The 22,662-nt window shown below is 44.9% G+C and overlaps 1 protein-coding gene across 1 annotated transcript in view; it reads right to left on the reverse strand.

Moving 5' to 3' along the window:
• SUSD4 (sushi domain containing 4) overlaps window positions 1-21,402 on the reverse strand; it is a 113,383-nt gene extending 91,981 nt beyond the window's left edge. Inside the window, exons 1-2 of the mRNA XM_066594467.1 lie at window positions 21,348-21,402; window positions 21,047-21,220 (exon numbers count right to left, since the gene is read on the reverse strand). Of these exons, the coding sequence (XP_066450564.1) occupies window positions 21,047-21,182 (136 nt within the window). The 5' untranslated portion in view covers window positions 21,183-21,220; window positions 21,348-21,402. The remainder of the gene's footprint in view (window positions 1-21,046; window positions 21,221-21,347) is intronic.
• Window positions 21,403-22,662: the final 1,260 nt, after the last annotated feature.

Consider the following 22,662-nt stretch of genomic DNA (forward strand, 5'->3'; position numbering starts at 1 on the left):
TTCCCCATTTTCATCTTGTAAGCACACAATAGCATCTTTGACTTATCTTTTACTTTTGACATACCCCCAAATCCTTTTTTATTGCTTTTGGCCTCTGTTGCAAGCCTCAATTCATTATTAGCTTTAGCTTTTCTGACACTTGCCCTAGAGTTTTTGCACTGTTTGTTACTGTAAGCATACATATTGGCTCTTGGACCCCATGTGAACTATCCCCAGAACCTCCATGCTACCATCACCGTCCTAGATCACCAGGAAAAACCCAAGCTAGATACGAGGACCCTCTCACACTAAAGCTCAGTTGGTCCCATTCAAGCGAACAGATTGATCTGCAGTACCAGACAAAACCACACTCATGCAAGGCGCTGTGCTCATGTAAAGAATGAAGGGGACACCACACTTGCAGAAGTGCTACCCTTTGTTGCAAACGTCCCAAAGGCTGGAACTCTACTGGTCGTATATTAAGTCGCATGACTCACGGGGTTGTGGAAAACTGACTGGAATCGATATAGCATTGAACAGAATTTTGCCATCACTCTGGATTTGAATAGAGAAGTAAACACAAGATGAGAAAAAGCTAAATCTTCTAAATCTTCTAAAAGTTGCTCATTGTAAGCGATAAAATGCTGGAAGACGTGGATTTAATGACTACTTCTGCTCTTCTCGGTTCTAACGCTTATTATCTTCCCAGCAAAGCCCATTACGTTCAGCTCTCGCTGCAAGGCCGTAATATAAGTGATGAACACAATCAGCGGTGTCACCTGGGCGTCTGGTGGATGAGATGAATGGCAGAAGCTGAGAAGAAAGAGAAATTAATGAGCGCATTATTATACTGCGAGGCTCAGACCGTTCAGCATTGTGCAGGGAGATATGCCCAAGTTCCAAGCTTATGATTAGTAATCAGGAAAGGTGAGCCACCAGAGTGACATCAGAACCGCAGAGGCTGGGCACACGAATGTTATGGGGGCCTGGCCAGAGAGGACATGGTACTGAACCATTTCCCCAGATTTCCACTAGGAGGCGCTCATTGCTGGCACAATGTATGCAGCTCCCACTGAGTTCGGTACTAGTGTATACACACATATGCAGTGAGCTCTCCCTAACTAGTAACACACAGACTGTTGCACCGTTCATGTCTTTTATTGAGTACATTGCGTAACATTCACAGCGCAAGGAAAAAGGTAAGTGAAACCCTTGACTATAATAACCTGTATTATTAGATGCCCCTTTAGCATTAATCACCTACTCCAAGCGCTTCCTGTAGCCGCAAATAAAATTTGTACAACGTTAGGGAGGAATTTTGGTCAGTGTCTTGCTGTATCAACCCTTACATTCTTCTATATGATGTTACTTCAATAATCACATGGCATCCAGGCCCTGAGGAGTAAAGCAGCCCCAAACCATGAAGCCCCCTCCACTTTAGACTCAAACATGATGCCTCTCCACCAAAGCCTAAAACCATGATGCCTCCTCCAGCACAGCCCCAAACGATTATGCTCCCTGTACCATAGCGCCAAAAGTATGATGCCCCCTCCACCAGGCTTAAAAGTTGGATGAAGTTTGGGTGTTGATGTACAGTTTTTTTCTTTCTCCAAACATAGCATTGTGAATGTGTGCTAAAAACGTCCACTTTTGTCTCATCTGTTCATAAACATTTCCCAGAAGTACTGTGGAATATCCCGTTGATCTTGGGTAAGCTTGAGATGAGTCACAATGTATATTTAGCCAGCAGCAGCCTCCTTTGTCGTGTCCTTCCATGATCACTGTCCTTGGTCAGTATTTCTATACTAGTGGACACATGAAGAGAGTTTTTTTTTTTCAGACTGTAGAGTCTTCAGTAGGTCCCTGGCTGTTCCCCTTGAGTTCTTCTCACCTCTATCAGGATTGTCTGTTTTGCTCTTGGAGTAATATAACAGAACACCCGCTCCTAGGGAGTGTAGAAAACATTCAGGATTTTCTCCATTTGTTGATAATCTGTCTAGACTGATGTAATCTGAGGTCTTTAGTTTTTGTATCTTTTTTTCAGATTTATGCATCTCTATAACATGTCTTCTGTGGTCTTTTGAAACTTGCATACATTGAGGTACAGTTCACACTGGCCAGACTTTCTGGAGAAGAGCAGATCTGTCAGTAACCAGGCTTTGTACGCCTTTAGTTAATGGATAAAGCACACTAATATCTCAATCTAATCTTCTTAATTGCAACAGTTTTTGCCAAGTAGCTCTTGAAGAATTCATTAACACGGAGGTTCACTTACTTTTTCTCCCTGTACTGTGGATGTTACTCAATAAAAGACATGAACGGTACAACTGTGTGCATCTTATTAGTTAGATTACATTTGTCTGTAGTATGACTTAAATTACAATCAGACCTCATTGTACTATATTAATCATCAATGCAGAAATCCAAGAAACTTCAAAAGGGTTCACTTACTTTTTCTTGCAACTATACATCTATGGCCATCTAAGATGTGATGACACGATGCTGTAATGCTTGTAATTCTTTTATGTACATGTGTACACTGAGCTACTTTATGATATTAAATGTACGCCTTTTCTTGGTTTACTCTATAAAGCGTGGCCCATGGGGCAGCAGCTCCCCGCTGCGGAGGAGACAGTTTGATGGTAAGTAAGAAGCTGACACTCCGCTCCAGGCGTCTGCACAGTAAACCTCTCAGCACTGAGAGACTGGAGGCTTTCAGCTCTTTCATGCACTTTAGTGATGTTTGCAGAGTTGCCATATGCTGCGGGCTTGTGTTCTGTCAGGGAAGGGTAAACAGTTGGCCGGCTGAGACCCGATTACTTGGCGCTGTGGTTTCGAAATACACTTCACACCCACAAGTAGTTGAGTCTACGTCTTACTGAGCCGATTTCTATATTAAATGGGTAAAGGCTAATTTTCTCCCAGGCTGGGGTAAATTGGCTTCTGCCTCATTGGGGGCTTTTTGCCTTCTTCTGGATCAACATAGGGGGGGGCGGAAATAGGCTGCACTGAATGAACATTTGTCTTTTTTCTACCTAGCATACTATGTTTCATACAGGTGCCGAATTGTCACCAAACATCAATCAATCGGAAGCTCAGTATACCGGATTTAACCCCTTCCCGTCCCAAGTTTATATTTTTCGCTTTTTCCATTTCCACTTCCAAAATCATAACTTTTTAACTTTTCCGTCAACAGAGCTGTATAAAGTCTTCTTTTTTGTGGGACAAGTTGTACTATTCAATGGCACCATTTAATGTACCATACAATGTTTTGGAAAACTGCAAAAAATATTACACAATAACAAATTTATATCTTTTTTTATGTTGTACTACTTTTTTTACAAAAATTGCTTTTTGTTGCCATATTCTGAGCTCCATAACATTTTCATTTTCCCGTTGGTGGGACTGAGTGGCTGCTTGTTTCGTGCAGGCGAGCTTTATATAGGTATCATCATGGGACATATACGGCTTTTTCTAAATTGCCTTTTGTTTATTATTTTTTTCTTGGAGATGGGTTTTACAAAAGAAAAAAGAAATTTTGACTTTGTGAATTTTTTTCTGATGGCGTTCACCATTCGGGATAAATAACATGATATTTTCACACTTTTACAGACGTGGCAATACCAATTATGTTTAGTTTGGAAAAAGAGTTTCTTGTTTGTTTCTTAATCTTTTGTAGTATTAAAACAAAACTTTATTAAGCTTAACTTATCTTTTTTTTAAAGTCCTACCTGGGGACTCAAACTTGTGATCATTTGATTGCGTGTACCATATACTGCAATTCTAGAGCCCAGGCAACCATGGCAACCACTCAATACCTTGCAATTGTGTTGCAGCTGATCAGTGGACAGTGGCAGCCCCTAATCTCTGTCTTGCCATTTAAATGGGTTTTGCCAAGTTATAAAGTTAACTCTTTTCCACATGATAGGTAATAACTTTATGATCAGTGGGGTCCAATTGCTGGAACCTTCCCCAATCCCAAGAATGGGGGGTCCTTTAGGCCCCCAGGTGAATGGAGTGGATGTAATTCAGCTGCATCTTTGCTCCATTCGCTTCAATGACAGCACCTGACATTGCCGATGCACACGATCTTAGTAATCACACTCTCATTGAAGTGAATCGGCCATGTCTCTCTGGTCCATACCCTTGGGAACCGATCAAACCCCTTTCTTAGGATTGGTGGGGGTCCCAGTGGTTGGACCTCCACTGATCATAAGGTTATCCCCTATCCCGTGGCTAGAAGTCAGCACTGACTGCAGAATCTAAATGGTTAAACAGCTCTGATCAGTTATCTCTGAGCCCAGCCACTATGGACAGTTATCTGCTGTTTTCTACAGCCATCACCCACCACACATGGAGCAGAGTCAGAAGCCGAGCCACGATATACAAACCTCACGCACATCTGCCGTACATGTATGGGTAAAAATGGGTTAAAAATTTAGAAATGTACAACAAAGTGCTCTCATACCCAAGGACCCCTTTCACATCCCTTTTCCTCCTCACTATCCCTTGTTTGTCTATAAGACAACTGGCTGCAGCAGGAGCCTCCCCCCTCTGCCCTGTGGGACACAAAGATTTTAAGCCCCACCCCTTATCTAACCCCTCCCCCTCAGCTGTTCACCAGCCAAAACTGGAACAGAAAAAAGTGCCTGAGCGTGATCAGCTCGTCTACACATATAAATGGCTGATATAAATGGATTGTGAACATTTACTGCAAAACTCATTAAAATCGAGCCACTTGAAAAACACTTTCTTTTTTAGCTGCTTTTCAGTTATATGATTTTTTCTTTCATATCCACAGTTAGCTCCAGATTTCTGTTACCATTGCATTGTGGGTATGTAGCTGACAGTCTTCTATTTAGAGCTAAGCTTATGGGTCACATGTCTGAGAGTGGGAGGGGGGGGGGGGGTGGAGATAAGCAGCTGTCCTTTTCTAAGAGCAACCAGCAGTAATGACTCAAAATGGCACAAAAGTAAAATATTAGCAAAATTTAAGACAATTTATGTAAATTTTGGAGAAACACATGTTTAAATGAGGCTTTCTATGCGCCCCCTCTGCTGGATTTATCTCTCCACCGAACATCAATTCTTACAGAAACATACGGAGGTACCATAAATCCTCAACTTCCTTGGGTGTGTATGACATGGATGTGACCACGGATATATGATGTGAACATGTAGCACACTTCCCAACTTTTGAACAATAAAAAGAGGGAGCATTTTTGTAGCACTTTTATTTAGTTGGACCACGCCCTTTCACACTAAGCCACACCCTTTGTGTCCCTTCACAGTAATAGTGCCCATTAGTGACCCCATCACAATACTAGTACTCCTCAGTGATCCCCTCACAGTAATAATGCCCCACATTCCTCCTTTAGTAATATTGCTCCAGCAAGCCCTCCTCAGTAATTATTCCCCCTACATGCCCTCAGTAATAATGCCCCTGCATGCCCCCACTCAGTAACAATGCCCCCACACACATTCTCCTGCTCAGCAATAATGGCTCCTCAATAATAATGCCCATGCATGGTCCTGCTAAGTAATAGAGCCCCCTGCTGCCACTACACAGTAATAATGCCCCTGCATGCCTCCCTCAACAATAATGTCCCTGCTCAGTAAAAATGCCTCTATCAGTAATAATGCCCTTCCATATCCACCCTCATTAACAATGGCCCTGCTCAGTAATAATGCCTCTGCATTCCCCGCCTCAGTAATAATACCCCCACATACCTTTTTCATTAATAATGTCCCTGCATGCCCCCTCACACCTCAGTATCAATGCCTCTGCATGCCCCCCAACAGTAATAAAGCCCCCCCCCCCACTTATACAGTAAAATGAAAAATAGTATATAGTCACCTCTTCGCTCCTTCCCACTTTCTCTGGTCCCCAACCCACTTCCGTGTAGCGGAATCATGTGATCGCTGCAACCAATCGCCAACCTCAGAATTGGTATGGCTGATGCCAGAAGTGGCCGCAGCGATCGCCTTCTAGACGACACATGATTGCACTACATAGAAGTAAGAGGGGGACTAGAGAGGACTTAGTGGCAGGAGGAGTGAGAGGGCTTCCCGGCGACTCCAGCTTCCTGGAGCAGCTACCCAAATATGGGACCGTCCTGCTGAATCTGGAGCAGCTGGAACAGATGTATTTATCTAGTCTGATGGTCAATAATGGACAGAATTTTTTTTAATCCCTTTTCCATTAAAGGGGTTATCCCATGAGAACCCGTGAATGAGGCCGATCATAAAAGGCAAGTTGCGTGGGTGGTCCCACCTCCGTGCCCCCCATGATTGCCACAAACAAGAGGACCCAAAAATCTAGGTGAGTGCAGTTGACTGTTTCCGATGCTCCCATTCATCTCTATGGGGTATGATGAAGCATGCTTGTCCCGCTGATCAGCTAAGAGCTGAGGGGTTGAAGTCCCTATTTCCCAACAAGGATGGAAGTAGCAGAGGTGAGACCCCCCCCCATTCCCCCACCTAATGTACTTTTATGACTTCTTCCATAAGGTATATAAGGAGTGTCAGTTCTATATGAGCCAGAACACTCTGTACCTCAGATGGTACGTTATTTGCACAGCGTTTTGTAGATATAGGTCAGACCTGTCTTTCTGATTCCACTGTTCACTGTGATCCTCTCTGGCCTGAAACACAACGCGGGCCTGGAGTTCATGCTTGACTGCAGCTTTGTCATTCATTAGTTGTCCCCATTGACCTTCCTTTCTGCAATACCTTTAATGCTTACAAGACTGAAAAGTGACAGCGCAGCTGAACAGCAGCACGCGGTTCGTATTTCTTTACCGATTATATAACTAGATGTTTATGGGGCCCGGTCCATTGTCCTTCACATGCATGCCTAAAAACTAGGTGCACTCCGATTTAAACTTAATGGGCCACTCTGGTGATTGTTTATTCATTCACTATGTAGTATCCCCCAGTATATAAGTCACCTAGTGTGACCTTGGTTAGTTATTGCTTTCTGTCTGAAACTTCTGCCCTCTTTTTCTTCAGATGGTCATGTGATATCAGTTCTGACCAGTTTAAATCTACTTGGGGTTATGTGTTCATTTTTTAGTCAGTTTCTCAGTCTGTGTGATGCTACTACGTGAATCCTATCACAGAATCTGTCTAGAGGGGAACACAGACAGTTACTGATGATAACCACAGAGCTCTTGTCACACAGTTATAATAGAGGAGATCCCAGCTCATCCTCCTGATTGGATACTTATGGTCTGTAGCTTATTTAGGTGAATATAGAAGGTAATAATTAAACTGTTCCCCCAGCAGGTAGAAATGGTATAGCGTTAGCTAATGCTGTGCCGATGCATCATGGGATTGATGTGACCTGAAAGTAAAAAAATCTCTAGATGGTACCTGATAAGCATCAAAAAGGGGCTGCACTACAGTGAAGTGGCTGCAAAACATAAAGGAGATCTACAGAGCATGACAGGAAATCAGGTGAGGGGACAGGGATGGAAATATGCATTTTCGCTGAAGTGGCCCTTTAAAGGGATTTTCACATTAAAGACATTTCTCCCCTATGTACAGGATAGAGAATAAATGTTTTATTATTGGAGATCCGACTGCTTGAGCGCCATAACGATTCCAAGGCCGATGGCTCTGAGTGCCCCATGTATATGGAGTGTGCATATGTGAACACCACTCCATTCACATATAGATTGCCAAGCACATCGATCTCAACCTGTCCCATAAAAGTGGTCACATAGTCACAATGCCACTCTATTGACGTGGGGTATTCAGGTGCGCCAATTTCAGGATCGCTGGTGTGTTCGTTGTCAGACCCTCAGTGATCAGTCAGGAGATACTGAGAACATAGTACAAGTACAAGGGAGAGTACAAAGGGGCACAGGACAAAAAGCACAGAACAAAGGGGTGCCATACAAGGGGGCACAGAATAAAGCATAGTACAACGGGGCAAAGTAGAAGAGAGCACAGTTCAAGAAGCACAGAATAAAGGTCCACAGAACAAAGGGGTGCAGTAGAAGAGGGCACAATACACGGCGGCACAGCACAAGAAGCACAAAACAAAAGGTGGTGCAGTAGAAGAGGGCACAGAACGAGGAGGCACAGAACAAGGGGGGCACAAACAGATGCAGTAAAAGACGGCACAGTACAAGGGAGCACAGCACAAGGGGGGCACAAACAGATGCAGTAGGAAACAGCACAGTACAAGGGAGCACAGCACAAGGGGGGCACATAAGGTGGGCAAAGTAGAAGGGGGCACAGAACAAGAGGGCACAATACAAGGGGAACAGTATTTGGGAGCACAGTTCAAGGGAACAGAGAACAAGGGGCCACGGTGCAAGAAAGCACAGAACACAGAAACCCCTTGTTCTCTGCTCCCTAGCAAAGAGCAAGAGGGCAGAGAACAAGGGGGCCCAGTACTAAGGAGCATAGTACAAGGGGTGCAGTACAGAAGGGAAAAGTAGAGAAACAGTACAAGTGGGCACAAAACAAGGATCGCAGGGAACAAGGGGGCCCAGTACTAAGGGGAGCAGTACAAGGGGGAAAAGTAAGGGAACAGTACAAGCGGGCACAGTACAAGGGGAGCAGAGAACAAGGGGCCACAATACAAGAGAGCACAGAACATGGGGGCCCAGTACTAAAGGGCGCAGTACAAGCGGGCACAGTACAAGGGGAGCAGAGAACAAGGGGCCACAGTACAAGAGGCGCAGAGAACAAGGGGCCACAGTACTAAGGAGCAAAGCACAAGGGGCGCAGTACAGAAGGGAAAAGTAGGGGAACAGTACAAGTGGGCACAAAACAAGGATCGCAGGGAACAAGGGGGCCCAGTACTAAGGGGAGCAAAGAACAAGGGGCCACAGTACAAGAGGAGCAGAGAACAAGGGGCCACAATACAAGAGGAGCAGAGAACAAGGGGCCACAATACAAGAGAGCACAGAACATGGGGGCCCAGTACTAAGGGGCGCAGTACAGGGGGTGGGGGAAAGTAGGGGAACAGTACAAGCGGGCACAGTACAAGGGGAGCAGAGAACAAGGGGCCACAGTACTAATGGGCGCAGTACAAGGGGGAAAAGCAGGGAAACAGTACCAGCAAGCAAAGTACAAGGGAAGCAGAAAACAAAGGGCCACAGTAGAAGAGTGCACAGAACAAGGGGGCACTGTAGAACGGGGACACAGAACAAGGGGGCACAACCAATGCAATAATATGAGATGCTGACAGTGAGCCCCTGACTACAGTATTTATGTTGGGGGAGGAGATAAGTTTGATATTTGCTCTAGGACCCTGTGTTTTCTATGTATGTCTTGTATGAAATTAGAGAAGAAGAAACAGCGCCCTCCTGTCCAGGGGCTTTGCCTGGTACTGCAGCACAGCACCAATCATTTGTTCTTGGCTGCCTTTGGCAGTCACTTGACAGGGGTTTCTTCTCTACAGGTTCTCTAAAATGTGAATCCCTCGCTGTGATCCTGAGAACAGGACGTTGTACATGCAGATGTATATTTCATAGTGGAGCGTTTTACATCCCTCTGCACCGTGGATTTATCTCATACAGAAGTCATAGTAATCTGCACTTAACCCACTTAGAGGAGTGTGCCGGGAGCGTTCCTTGTCCTGACATAGAACCCTACAGAAGTGCGAACACCAATGTACAGAGATGCGACTTACTGTAAAATATGCTCATAGCACTTACTGCGTCATATCAAAGTCTTAAAGAGATTTTCCCACTTAAGGCATTAATCCCTTATCCAGAGGATAAGGGATAAAAGTCTGATTGCTGGGACCCCAGCACCCTAATTCCCCACATGAATGAAGCAGCACTGTACAAGCACAACCACCGTTTCATTCACTTCTATGGGACCAACACAGATTGCAGCGATAGTGCCATAGAAGTGAATGAAGAGGTGGTACACATGCTCACCGGCGCTGCATTCACATGGGGCATCAAGGGTGTGCGGTTCTCAGGATAGCTGGGATAAATGTCATTAGTGGGAACACCCCTTTAAAGAGGCCAGTGTTAAGAAACAGAAAGACTCAGGTAAATCTCACTGTCAGTAAAGTCCTGACTCATGTGCGATGGTGGCTGACAGAAGCTTTTTGCAGTAGACTTGTATATTCTGCCAAAAGCCCACAAGACCTTCACTATTTTGGGAGGCAACTATGGCTAAAGAGGGAAATTCCTGCTAAGCAAATTATTTTTTTTTAACTGTTAAGCCACACTTTTAACCATGTCCCTCAGTGTCCCCCCAAAGTAACAGTGCCACTCTATGCCCACCCAAAGTAAGTGTCACTGTGTGGACCCTCAAATAGTGCCCTTATGTGCTGTAGTGCCACTTTCTGCCCCTCCAAGTAATTTTGCACCTCTGTGCCCCTTCAACATAATAGTGCCTCCTCTGTGCCCCTATGTATTCCCACAAAGTAATAGTGCTTTCCTGTCTGTGCCACCTCAAAGTATTATTTACCTCTGTGCCCTACTCAAAGTATAGGTGCTCCCTATGTACATCCACAAAGTAATAGTGTTTCCGCTGTATCTCTGAAAGTAATAGTGGCTTCTCTGTGTCCCTCAAAGTAAAAGTGCCATCTATGTACCCACAAACAGTAATAGTGCCTCCGTTGTACCTCCCAAAGTAATAGTGTAACTCTGTTCACTCTGAAAGTAATAGCAGCTATTCTATACCCTAAAAAGTAATAATATCCCTCTGAAACCCCTCAAAAGCAATAGTGCCCACTCTGTACCCTTTAAAGTAGTAATGCCCCTTTGTGCCTCCTCAAAGCAATAATGCCCTTCTAAAAGTAATAATGGCCTCTGTACCCACTCAAAGTAATAGTGCCACTCCGTGCCTCCTCAAAGTTATAGTGTCCTCTCTGTGCCCCATCAAAGTAATAGTACCACTTTGTGCCCCATGCTGTCCACAGCTTCCTCTGCCCTCTGAAACCCTGGCCAGCAGAGAACAAACTTTCTTACGCCTACAGCATAACTTTGTGCGGAGCTCATCCCTACTTCTCCACCATCTGCTGCCCTCAGTACAAACACAGGGGAGCAGGAGCTCTTAGAGGAGTTGGGCTATACTTTGCACAGAGCACTGCTGTATCCTGGAGCAATGTGAGAAAAAAATATTGCCCTCTGCCCTTGTGCATGCCTCATTGTACTCAACTATACCTGCGCCCTAAGGACGAGGATACAACTGCAAAAGGGAAACTCTGCACGCCATCTGAGACAAAGGGACAGCCTGGAAAATTGGGACTCTCTCGTTGGACGATTCAGAGGCCTGACTATTACTTTTCAATGTTGTAAAAATACTACTCCCAGCATGCCCTGAGAGCCACAGAATAAGTTCAAAATAAATAATGCAAAGTATTTACAATGTTGCTCAACTTCCTAAATGCAACATGGCACCGCAGGTGGACGAACCCTCCGAGGAAGCCGCAGAACTGCTGAGCAGGAAAGCAAACAAGTAAAATCCCAGCCCAGGGTCCTGTCCGCCTCGTGCATTATGCATGGCCCTGTTCTGTATAAGCAGCACATTTCCAGACTTGCACCGAGCGTCTCTGTAGACCCTTCCTCCTCCACCGCACATGAAGGTATATTAATCAAGATGAATGAGCAATGTGGGTCCATACTGATACATTGTTACCAGGAGCTGAATGATTTCCACTCCACGTGAAGGGCAAGATATAAAGATCAATGGGGGAACACAGCAAATAGGGCACACTGCCATCCTAAAAACCACAGCAAGACATAAAGAAATGTTATGACCAATACTGTGCAACATTTCCTTTAAATCCTTTTTTATCAACATCTGGCTACTCTTTAAGGGACCCTGCACTAACTAAATTAGTTAAATGCTCTAATGGTGACTGGTAAAGGGTGCAAATAAAGTGACAACCACAACATCTCATATGGTGGGCAACTACATCCTATCATATAGATAGCCACAGAGCCATTTAATACAATACCACCCACATACCCCAATGTTTAGTTTTAACCCCTTGAGTGGCGGGTTTCCTACCCCCATCGTGCCCATCAGGGCAGGTTTTTTAAATAGGCCAATCATTTAATTTCAACTAATTTTGCAGTCGCGTTCCAAGAGCCATAACTTTTTCATTTTTCCATTGACACGGCCATGTGAGGGCTTGTTTTTTGCTGGAGAAGTTGTACTTTTTGATGGCATCATTTTTGGGTATATATAATGTATTGCATAACTTTTGTGAAAAAAAATTTGTAGGGAGATTAGGGAAAAAAAGTAATACAAGCTAAATCACCCTCCTTTTGCCATATCTATAATAAAAAAATCTAAATCCTAAAAGAAAAATACATATTTGGTATCGCCGCGTCCGTAAATGTCTGATCTATCAAAATAGTGCATTATTTACCCCCCACAGTGAACGTAATCTGAAAAAAAAAATAAAGAACGACAGAAATGCACTTTTTCAGTCACCCTGTCTCCCAGAAAAAATGCAATAAAAAGTGATCAAAAAATCGTATGTATTCCAAAATGGTACCAACATTAACTACAGGACGTCCCGCAAAAAAATGAGCCCTTGCTCAAGTACGTCGATGGAAAAATAAAAAAGTTATTGCGCGTAGAAGATGCAGCAGAAAATAATTTTAAAAAATTAAATGTCTTTGAAAAAAAATACAAGTGCTGCAGTAAAAAAAAGTATACATATTTGGTATCGCAGTAATTGTACCGACCCATAGAATAAAGTTATCAGGTCATTTTTGCTGCAGTTTGTGTGCCGTAGAAACAAAACGCACTGAAGGATGGTGGAATGTCATTTTTCTTTCATTTTACTCCACTTAGATTTTTGTAAACGGTTTTCAGTCCATTATATGGTACTTTAAATGGCACCATTAAAAAATATAACTCATTCCGCAAAAAACAACAAGCCCTCATACAGCGACGTCGATGGATAAAAAAAGGAGTTATGATTTTTTAAACAGGGGGAGGAAAAAAAAAATGGGGAAAGAAGGAAAAAAATGGACCGTGTCATTAAGGGGTTAAATAATGTACTAACTTCCTTCTCTGGGTCATTATGACACAGGGATACCACATGTGTAATTTTATTTTAAATTTTTCACAAAGTAAAGGCAGACAAGTGTTTTTAATTTCATTTATTTAATTTTTTAAATAATTTTTAACTTTTTTTTTTTTTTTAATTTTTTTTCTTACTTTTTTGAAATTTTTGTCCCTTTAGGGGACTTCCACAGAGACCCATCAGGAACCCCTGATCACATTCTGGGGGGGTCCGATGGTGACAGCCCTTTACATGCTGCAGTCACAGACTGCAGCATGTAAAGGGTTAACACAGCAGAGATCAGAGGTTTTCTCTGATCTCTGCTGTAAGAGCTGGTACCTAGCTGTCCTCTGACAGCCAAGCACCAGCTGTCCCTGCAACAGAGACCATCGGCTTGCTTCTGACAAGCCGATGGTCTCTATAGCAACCTGTATACAAAGCAGGAGATTGCCGGCATATCGGCAATATCTTCCTGCTTCTCATTGTCCTGCTTAGTTCTCTGTGGGTCTGTGCAGGCAGAGCACACTGTCACAGCTTGTGGCATTGTGCTCTGCAGCTCCCATAGCGATACATAGCCCGGAAATCTTCCGGGCTATATCGCTATGAGCAGTGGAGCTCGTCCCGGAAAATTTCCGGGCGTGCCACTCAAGGGGTTAACCCAATGTTCTGCATGTCCAGTGCCATCTACAAACCTGGTTGTTCAATCACTGGTGAATATACATCACCTGGAAATGAGTCTTGCATGCATACACCTAGCATCCCGGCGTGCAGCATAAAATCACGTGACAGGTTTTACGTGGATCACTTTCAGTGAGAATCCACATTAGATGGGAAAATCCAGCGATCGGAGCGACTTCCAATGAGGCCGGTCATCGGTGCTAGACTAGCCAGGGCCTCACTGCCAACCACGTGGGGTTTTCTTGTGTAAGGCCCCCTGTCCACGGCATTGCTATGAAAAGCGCCGGCACCTGTCCGCGAGCGGAGAATCATTCCGATTCTCTGCGGTTAGCCTATCTATTAGATAGGGTTGACCGGCGGAGATTCGGAGGCGGCTGCGGCTCCCACGGCGGAGCTTCACTGCGCGATACCGCATCGCCCGTGGACAGCCGGCCTAAGGGTGAATACCCACTTGCGTTTTTCTTGTGCGTCTTTTTCACGCAATATCGTAGTGTTTTTTTCACGCGATAGTCAATGGGACTTTCTAATGTTAACAAGGCATTGCAAGTTGGTGCTTTGCAATTTTTGTGCGATGCGTTTTTAACATTAGAAAGTCCCAATGGCAATCACGTGAAAAAACGCGCAAGAAAAACACAAGTGTGCAGCAGCCCTAACAGTGTGGAGAGTATACCGAGAATGGCGTGATGGAGGATAGCATCCAGCAAAACGGAATTCTGTCGGTGGAAACAACTCGCCACCAAAAGGGGTCAGAGGAGGATGTCAGGAATTGTTGTGACCAACAGGCGCTGCACAGTCAGGAGCGGCCGAATACAACGTTGGTGCTTCAGCTAACATGTCTGAATGCAGAACGCGCTGTTCCTCCGCACGGATGGACTATAATAGCCGACAACCAGTTCCAGCGCCATTCTGTCTAAGAGAAACAGAAAGACGAGACTTCAGTGGGCAACAATTATATCACTGTACAGCAGAGAAACATCTCCTGATCAGATGGATCCAGATTTCTGTTGCTCCGTGTTGATGGGAGGTCAGAATTTGGTGCAAGCAGCATGAATCGATAACCCCTTCCTGTCAGCTGGTCAGCACCTCCATCTAATCTGCAGCAACTACAAGAAGCTTCCTGTCCGCAGGGGCCGATATTCCAGCAGAATGATTCCATTACCTAATAGAGTCTATGCTATGGCCAATTATGTAGTTCTGAAGAAGTCCAACACAACTAAATGGGGGTCTCTAATAAAGTGGTCATTCAGTATAATGTTATACATAAAGAAAAAGGGCTCAAACCAAAAATCCCTCCTATCACTGCTCTCCATCCTCTCACATAATGGACTGGCATTGGTTCACACCTTCCTTCACATAAACTGTAGAATTGATGTAGAAATAACCGTCACAGCAGATGTGACCCGAGTATTACTACCTATAGACAAGGGGACGGAGTTAAAGGGATTGTCCAGTGTAAATCAAAGGGGGTTTGCCACCTAGTCTCCTGCTGATCAGTTGTTTGCTGGACTGTTGTGGCCGCGGACTTCGCTGAAGTGTGCAGGAAGCAGACAGCTCCGATCTCACTGCAGTGGCCAGACTTGGTATTACAGACAAAGTTCCCATTTAATCCAATGCCTGCAATACCAAACTTGGCCACTGCAGTGGAAATTGAGCTGTCTGCTTCCTGCAGAAATTAGATCAGTGCACCAGCCCAGAAAACAACTGATTGGTGGGTGTTTTAGCTAGTGGATTCCTGCTGATCTACTACTTATCAGCTATCCTGCAGATAGGCCATCAATAGTTTACTACTGGACAACCCCTTTAATCGGAGCTTGATCCCTTTATTCATGGGCACCATTCAGCCCCTACGGCTGATGCTTCTATGATATGCATAAGGTCTGCAGCAACGGTGTAGATAAAGGCAACCCATGCGGCTGCTGTGGAGACCTTGGAGAGTGATGATTCGGTCCTAGTTAGGTCTGATCCCCTTTGCTATAGGGGGGCAAAAACCTGTGCAGGATGCCCCTCATCGGAGGAGCAGCGCTGCTAGCAAACAAGTGTGAGGCTTTTGCCCCATGTCTTGCACCTGTGACTCCTATGGGAGATTTGCAGCACTGTTGATACTGCAAAAGTAAGTGCACCCCCAACTATAAAGACTAACAGCACAAAACATTCAGAGGGAAGCTTGTGGTTCCCTTTGTCATTTTGCTGATCCTTCAACCTTTGCAGCATTTGGCAGTTTTTCATCGTTAGGTTTTCACTTTGAGGACTAATTGGCACCAATCTGCTCTGCAGCAACAGTTCTCAGGCGGCGGCGGAGGAGCGTCTCCTCTCCAGATTAATTTCCACGAACATTAGCGCAACCAGGAGCGTCCCTCCTGCTCATTAGCAGAAATAAGGCTGGTGAACGCGGAACATTATCAGACTGGGGCATCTCTAGAGAAGCAAACATCAACAGGAGCAGAGCCGATGCAGGGAGAAGAGAGGCCGCAGCCGAGCCGCTGCTCGCTGGGTACAGACGGGCTGCTGGGAGAGAGGCTGTGAAATGCTGCAGTAACCCCGCCGTCCGCACAGACCGCGAGCACAGTCTATTCCCACAGCAACGTGGCAGAGAACGTCAAGGGTAACTTCATCCATCTTAGGGCGGACTTGCGTGCGCGTGATACGCAGAGAATACAACCTATTACTTTTAATGGGTTCGCTCACATTATGCGTTTTGGCGCACACATTTCACGCAAGCAAAAAAAAAAGCCGCAACATGCTCTATCTTTATGCGCATTTGTGCGCAAAAGGCCCCATTGGAGTCTGAGGGGGTGCGTAAATGCGCACCAGATACTCGCTGTGCAATTTTGTAAAAAAGTTGCAATTTTGCGCGGCTTGAAAAGATAGGTTTTGCCGAATTTTATCTCGAGATACGCAGGAAGCTCCCATAGACTTCTATGGAAACTGGAAAAAAGGGAGGGGGGGAGTTACCCGGCGTACAACTGGGGCAAGAAGACAGCTGGCTCTGTTTAACCATTTTTGGCGATTCTGAGCATTTTGGAAAAATCCATGATTGTCTTCACTTCTTCATATTTTTTACCGATACGCAGCAGCGGCCGTGTGAATGGCTGAAAATACAGCTAAAGTTTGGAACTTGATTGCGCAATTCTTAATTAATGTGATATACAGTGCGTACAGACGAACATAAAAACACATACGATCGTGTGACGGAGGCCTTAGTCTTACATATCGATGCAGTCAGCAGGCAGGTATAAATATAACACTGTGCGTTCACATGGGCGAGTAGGGCATTGGTCCAATATCGCACTTGCAAACCTGCGAGCGCGATACGTTTTGTGAGCAAAAAGCATAGTTTCTCTACAATTTTTATGCGTGTGAAAATCGCTTGTTTCAATAGAAAAAAATCCCGTTTACGTGCGGGTGCGATGCCATAATTTTTCCTTCTATAGGAAATAAAGGGAGATTATGAAACAGAATTGCCCAAAAATAGGACATGCAGTGATTTTTCAATTTCGGACCATCGGTCCAAGAGAAGAACCGGTCATGTGACTAAACATACTGAAAGTAATGTGTTCTTTTCATGCACAATATCGGACCATACCGCAATCGGTCAGATATCACGCGTTAGCCATGAGGGCTTACCTACCCGGGCAATAAAATCCTATCCGTTTTGGGCATCTGCGTGACACACAGAACCCGTGTGACCTATTAACCCATTGTTTCCCATGGGCTAATTTACACTGGCAGTTTTCCTCTTGCAGCGATGCTACAAGACAGAATAACAAAGGGCGCCTTCACACTGGTGATAAAATTGCGCGATTTTTGTGTGATGTGAGATTGAAAGAAAACGTGGATTATGAAACCAGTGATTTTCAATGGTTTCCTTCACATTTGCAATGTTTTCACTCATGTGATGCTGCGAGAAAAAAAAAATTGTGTCATGCCCTGTCTTGCTGCATTTTTTATCTCCCATGTTTCCCAATGGAGCCTTTTTATTGCATCGCAAAGCAAGAACTTGCGTTTTTTTTGCGATGCAATGTGTTTTTACAATAAAAAAGTCCTATTGACCTTTGCGTTTAAGAAGGGGGGAAAAAAAAAACAAAAACAAAAAACGCTGAAAAATTGTGTAAAAATGACGCGCGAGAAAAATCACAATTGGCAGCGATGTTTTGGCATTTCATGAACAAAATTGCAATGAAGACTTGCCCCTTTGCATTCACATGAAACTCCAAGGACGCGCAAATGTGATGCGATCTTTTTATTTTTTTTCATTGCAACAACATGAAATTTTGATGCAAAAAAATAAATAAATAAATAAATAAATTGCATTTGCTGTGATGCGATACGATTTTCTTTCAAAAAACACATCGCAGTTGTAGAACAATCGCAGATTTAAGAATGCGAGATCGGTTTGAGAAACACAGACTGATATAACACTCGCCCGTGTAAATACGGCCTATTGGCTTACCAATAGGTAACTTGTACCTCTGCAGCAGTGATGTGTTGTCCATAGACCAGGGGGCGATTTCATGACCTGGTCACACAGTGCCACGCAACACATCATTGCTCTGTGATGACAACATGCTGCAGCAGGGGACCCTTGTGACCGGTGGCGTGGGAGCACTGCCATTTTTAGGGGTCAGAGCTGTTGTATGGTCACTGGGTCCTATTTAGATTCTTTGTAAAAAAAATAAAATAAATAAAATCCAGCCCCTAAGGCCCCCTGCCCACGGGCTTTGCGGTATTCCGCGGGAGCCGCCGCCCGGGAGCAGGAGCCGCAGATGAATCTCCACCGGTCAGCCTAATCTGATAGATAACTTGACCGCGGAGAATCGGGGCTTTTCGCAGCATGCTGCGAATTGCCCGCTGCGAGTGGAGAATCACAATGATTCTCCGTTTGTGGACAGGGGCCGGCACTTTCCATAGCATGCTATGGAAAGCTTCAAACGGTGAAATCACTGCCGTGGACAGGGGGCCTAAAAGGAGTGGTCATTTTGTTCCCAAACCTGTCCTGCAGTTCCATCTCAGGCAGATCTGTAAATGATGGGAGTTGTGGTGATTAGATGAACAGTCTTGTCACTGGAGACCCTAAAAGTGGTTCCCCCCTTGGCCTATAAGAGGCTCTCGGAGGCTCCTTGTGTGTAGTGACCTCTTCTTCCGCTTGTGTAGAGCTTGTTGACCACTAGATGCCTCTACGACGCAGAGAAGAGATTTCACCCCGTTACCAGAGTCTGACAGGGGCGTATTATTGGGGTGTGAGAAGCTGGATGGTCGTAGCGATGAATTGTCTCCCACTGGCCGTTCTGACCAGACTGTTAGGAGATGTTGGGACCAGTAGATGGGGGCACACAAGGTGGCTGGGCTTAGGACCACCAGTAAAGAGGATCATCTGATCGTCTAACAAGCACAAGTAACGCCAACTGTTTTATTGGGCGCCATCCAGACAGGGGGCGCCATCGTTAAACTCCTGTGTCTGTCTAAACCATTTCCAGATGCTCGGCTGAAGGACATTTGGCCTCATGGCACCCACTACATGTATGGCCTTTGTAACCCACCATCGCCTTCGTTAGCAGTGGTGTCGTGAATGATGAAGGTGGACGCTACAGAGTGAATCCAGGTTTTGTTTGGGCGTTAACAACAGCCGCATTTGTGTCTGGAGACCTTGGGGTGAGCGCCTCAATCCTGCCTTTGCTGTGGAGCTGGACACTGCCCCCTGCTGGTGTGCTGGTCTGGGCAGGGGCCATCACAAACAACAGTCGGTCACCTAGTAGTGGTACGAGGGATAATGACAGCTCACACACAAGGGGATCACAGGAAAAACCCCACAACATTGTCACACTTCCATGGCTGCCCAGTCGCCAGATTTATCGCCAATAGAACATGTATGGGACCATCTGGGATGCCAACGTACTGAACTGGAAGACAGCTGATCGATAGAGATTCCTTGCACTGGGGTCCCGCTGATCTGCTATTGGTGACCTAATCTGTGGATAGGCCCATGAATAGTTTGCCACTTGACAACCCCTTTAAATGATCCGACCAGTATGGGTTCACTCATTCATTGACATCATGACTGTTTAGTTGCTGTACTCTCTGTTATACACCGATTCAAGGACCTTCCCATGAAAATTAACACCGGGAAATCTATCACATGCTAGAGCGTTCTTCACACTGCCTTTTAATTAGTGACTTAATAAATCATGGTGTTACAAGGAAAGCACTCAAACACTACAAAATAGGAGCTGTGTACACTTTACGGAAAGAATGAACTACAGTATACCAGTGAAAATCACTACTATACGATGAGTGGGGAGCCTTGTATGGATTTTAAATAGGGGCTGCAGGGATTCATGTAACATCTCCAGCTCTGCTACATCCATATATTCTCTAAATTCTGATGTTGAAAGCCTCTGTAGAAAGCTGCACATAACCGCCGTGTAGATCACCCAGTGGGGACTTTATCTGGTTGCCTGAGTATAATTTGATCGTAAGCTCCTCAAACTATTTATGTCATAGATATAACATGTATGCAAGCTCCCTGGACTAATTATCAGGCACAACTCCAGGTCAGTTGCGGTGACTCAGTCGCCCAATTATCACCCTCTTTTAGGATTTTTTCACACATTTGCGGTAGAATTTGCCACCGTGGGATCCACATTAAAATCTGCACGTCTAAATGAGGATTTTGATACAGGTTTACTGGCAGAATTAAGCCATTTTCAATTTTGCATCAAAATCCGCAAATTAGGGCTCTTTCACATGAGGGTAAATATGCAGCATATTACACATGTAATACACAGAGTCCCTTGATTTTATTGGGTTAAATCACAGCTGCGTATCTTTCACGGACCTTTCCGTCTTGTGAAAAAAAACATAGCATGTCCTTGGTACGTATTACACAATGGAATAGCTAACTGAAGAGATAGATAGATAGATAGATAGATAGTGAGATAGTGAGATAGTGAGATAGATATACCTGAGACAGGTGAAGCAGCCTGTTACATGCTAAGGAATGTAGAATAACATGGATTCAGATTCAGATACATATAAGATTTCCAGCAGTAGAACAGATAATAACTAACTCTCACCAGTCATCAGACAGGAGACAATTCTCAATGTCACTTTGCGCAATGACCCCCGAAGACAATAAAAGAGGGGCTGTATAGTTCACCTACAGCATGCATTAACAAGCATGCAATCTATCATCTCTCCATACCCTGCACAGTCAAGTTCTGTCTATTGCTCCCAGTTATCAGCCCATCTGACAGGAAGTCAAGGGAAATCTTTAATCAATACTTAATCCATAATACCTCCAGAGCTGAGATCCCCCCCAGATGCACACGTGCCAGATCTCAGCAGCTGCTCCCACAGGCTTAGGGCAACATAAGAAGCAGGTTCTTCACTTACCCGCTGACAGCTGTACTGGGCCAAAGCAGAGGGAGACCTGGACCCAGAGGAGAAGAACCAGCACCGCCTGCCGCTGCTGAGGATGACCTAGAAATGGATCTGCTGCTCTCCTTCCTCCTCTCATTCCATAACACATCTTTCATGGAGCTGAGGCATCCAGGCAAGAGCAGAGACCTGCAGAGACCATAGGGGTGTTAGCAGCTCATCTTCTGCATTGGTGCAGGATGACCCATTCACACCCCCCACCACAACACACATGTGCACAATGCTCCAGCATGCACTGGAGTGATGGGACACTCACTGGTCACTGCGCCCCCAGCACTGAGGAGAGGTGCATTGCTTCCAGCTCAGCTCATAATGCATCCAAGCTCCCTCCTCTGGCTCTTTATATGCACAGGAATACACTGTGCTGCTGATGATCCTCCTCTTGCCTGATCAGGCATGCATGGCTTTGCCCTCCTCTGTATGGATATTGCATCCTGATAAGGTCAAGGGGAAGACTGGGGATACTGGGATATTAACCCCTCTTGCACCAGAGAGGAATCTTCTTCTGTATTACATGCAGTATTAATATTACTGAATCCCCTCCCCCCATGAAGGAATTACCTGCAGCAGACAGAAGACTGGGGCTCCCCTGAGAAGTGAGTCCTCCTCCCACTCCCCTCCTCTACAGCAGCCACATACTCAGCTCTGGTTCACCTGGCAGGCGCGCCCCCGGGGTCTGAATTACTGGGGACGCGCAGGCAGGTTGCTCTCCAGGGTCCTGAAGAGAACAGAAGGTCTGCAGGTGCTGCTTCTGGGTGCAGGATACAATGTTACCATTATTGATACAACAATATTAATAGTAACAACAGCAATAATAATAGTATTAACCCCTTAGTGACCAGCTCGTTTTGTGTCTTAGACCAAGTGATTCTAATTGTGGCATTGCAATAGCCATAATGTGACATAGCCATATGAGGGCTTGTTTTTTGTGGGACGAGTTGTAATGCTTCATGGCAGCCCTCCTGGGTCCATATAAAGTGTTGTAGAACTTTTAATTAAATAAATAAAATATTAATAATTTTATCTGCATCTCCGCATTCTAAGACCCGTAGTTTTCTGGCAATGGAGCCCTATTAAGTCTTTCTTTTGCGGGAAGAGTTGTAGTTTTTATTGGTACCTTTTTGGGGTACATATGATTTTTGGATTGCTTTTTATTAGGTTTTTTTTTTGAAAGGAGAATAAAGGGGAAAAAAGCTATTTTGGCATATGTTTGCCTTGGGAAACCGTTGGTACCTTACGATTGCATTGCAGGATGCAGATGAGTGATAGGAGAATCCCTCTCATCCTGTCATCTGCTTACATGCTGCAGTTGCTATTGATTGTGGTATATAAGGGGTTAAACAGCCAGGATCTGAGGTCTCTCTGCTCTTGGCAGTTATAGCAGGAGCCCGGCTGTCAGCAGTTAGCCAAGCCACCACCTTATGTGCAGGTTTAAAGGCCACTAGTGAGGTTAGTAAAAAGGCGTATTGTGGTCACTAAGGGTTAATGCTATTGTTACATTTCTATACAAAGCAATTAATGCACCATGTACATAAACTTCACAGTATTGCTACTTCAGTTACTGCAGCTCA

Source organism: Eleutherodactylus coqui, chromosome 3, assembly GCF_035609145.1.
Source record: "Eleutherodactylus coqui strain aEleCoq1 chromosome 3, aEleCoq1.hap1, whole genome shotgun sequence".
Lineage (NCBI taxonomy): Eukaryota > Metazoa > Chordata > Amphibia > Anura > Eleutherodactylidae > Eleutherodactylus > Eleutherodactylus coqui.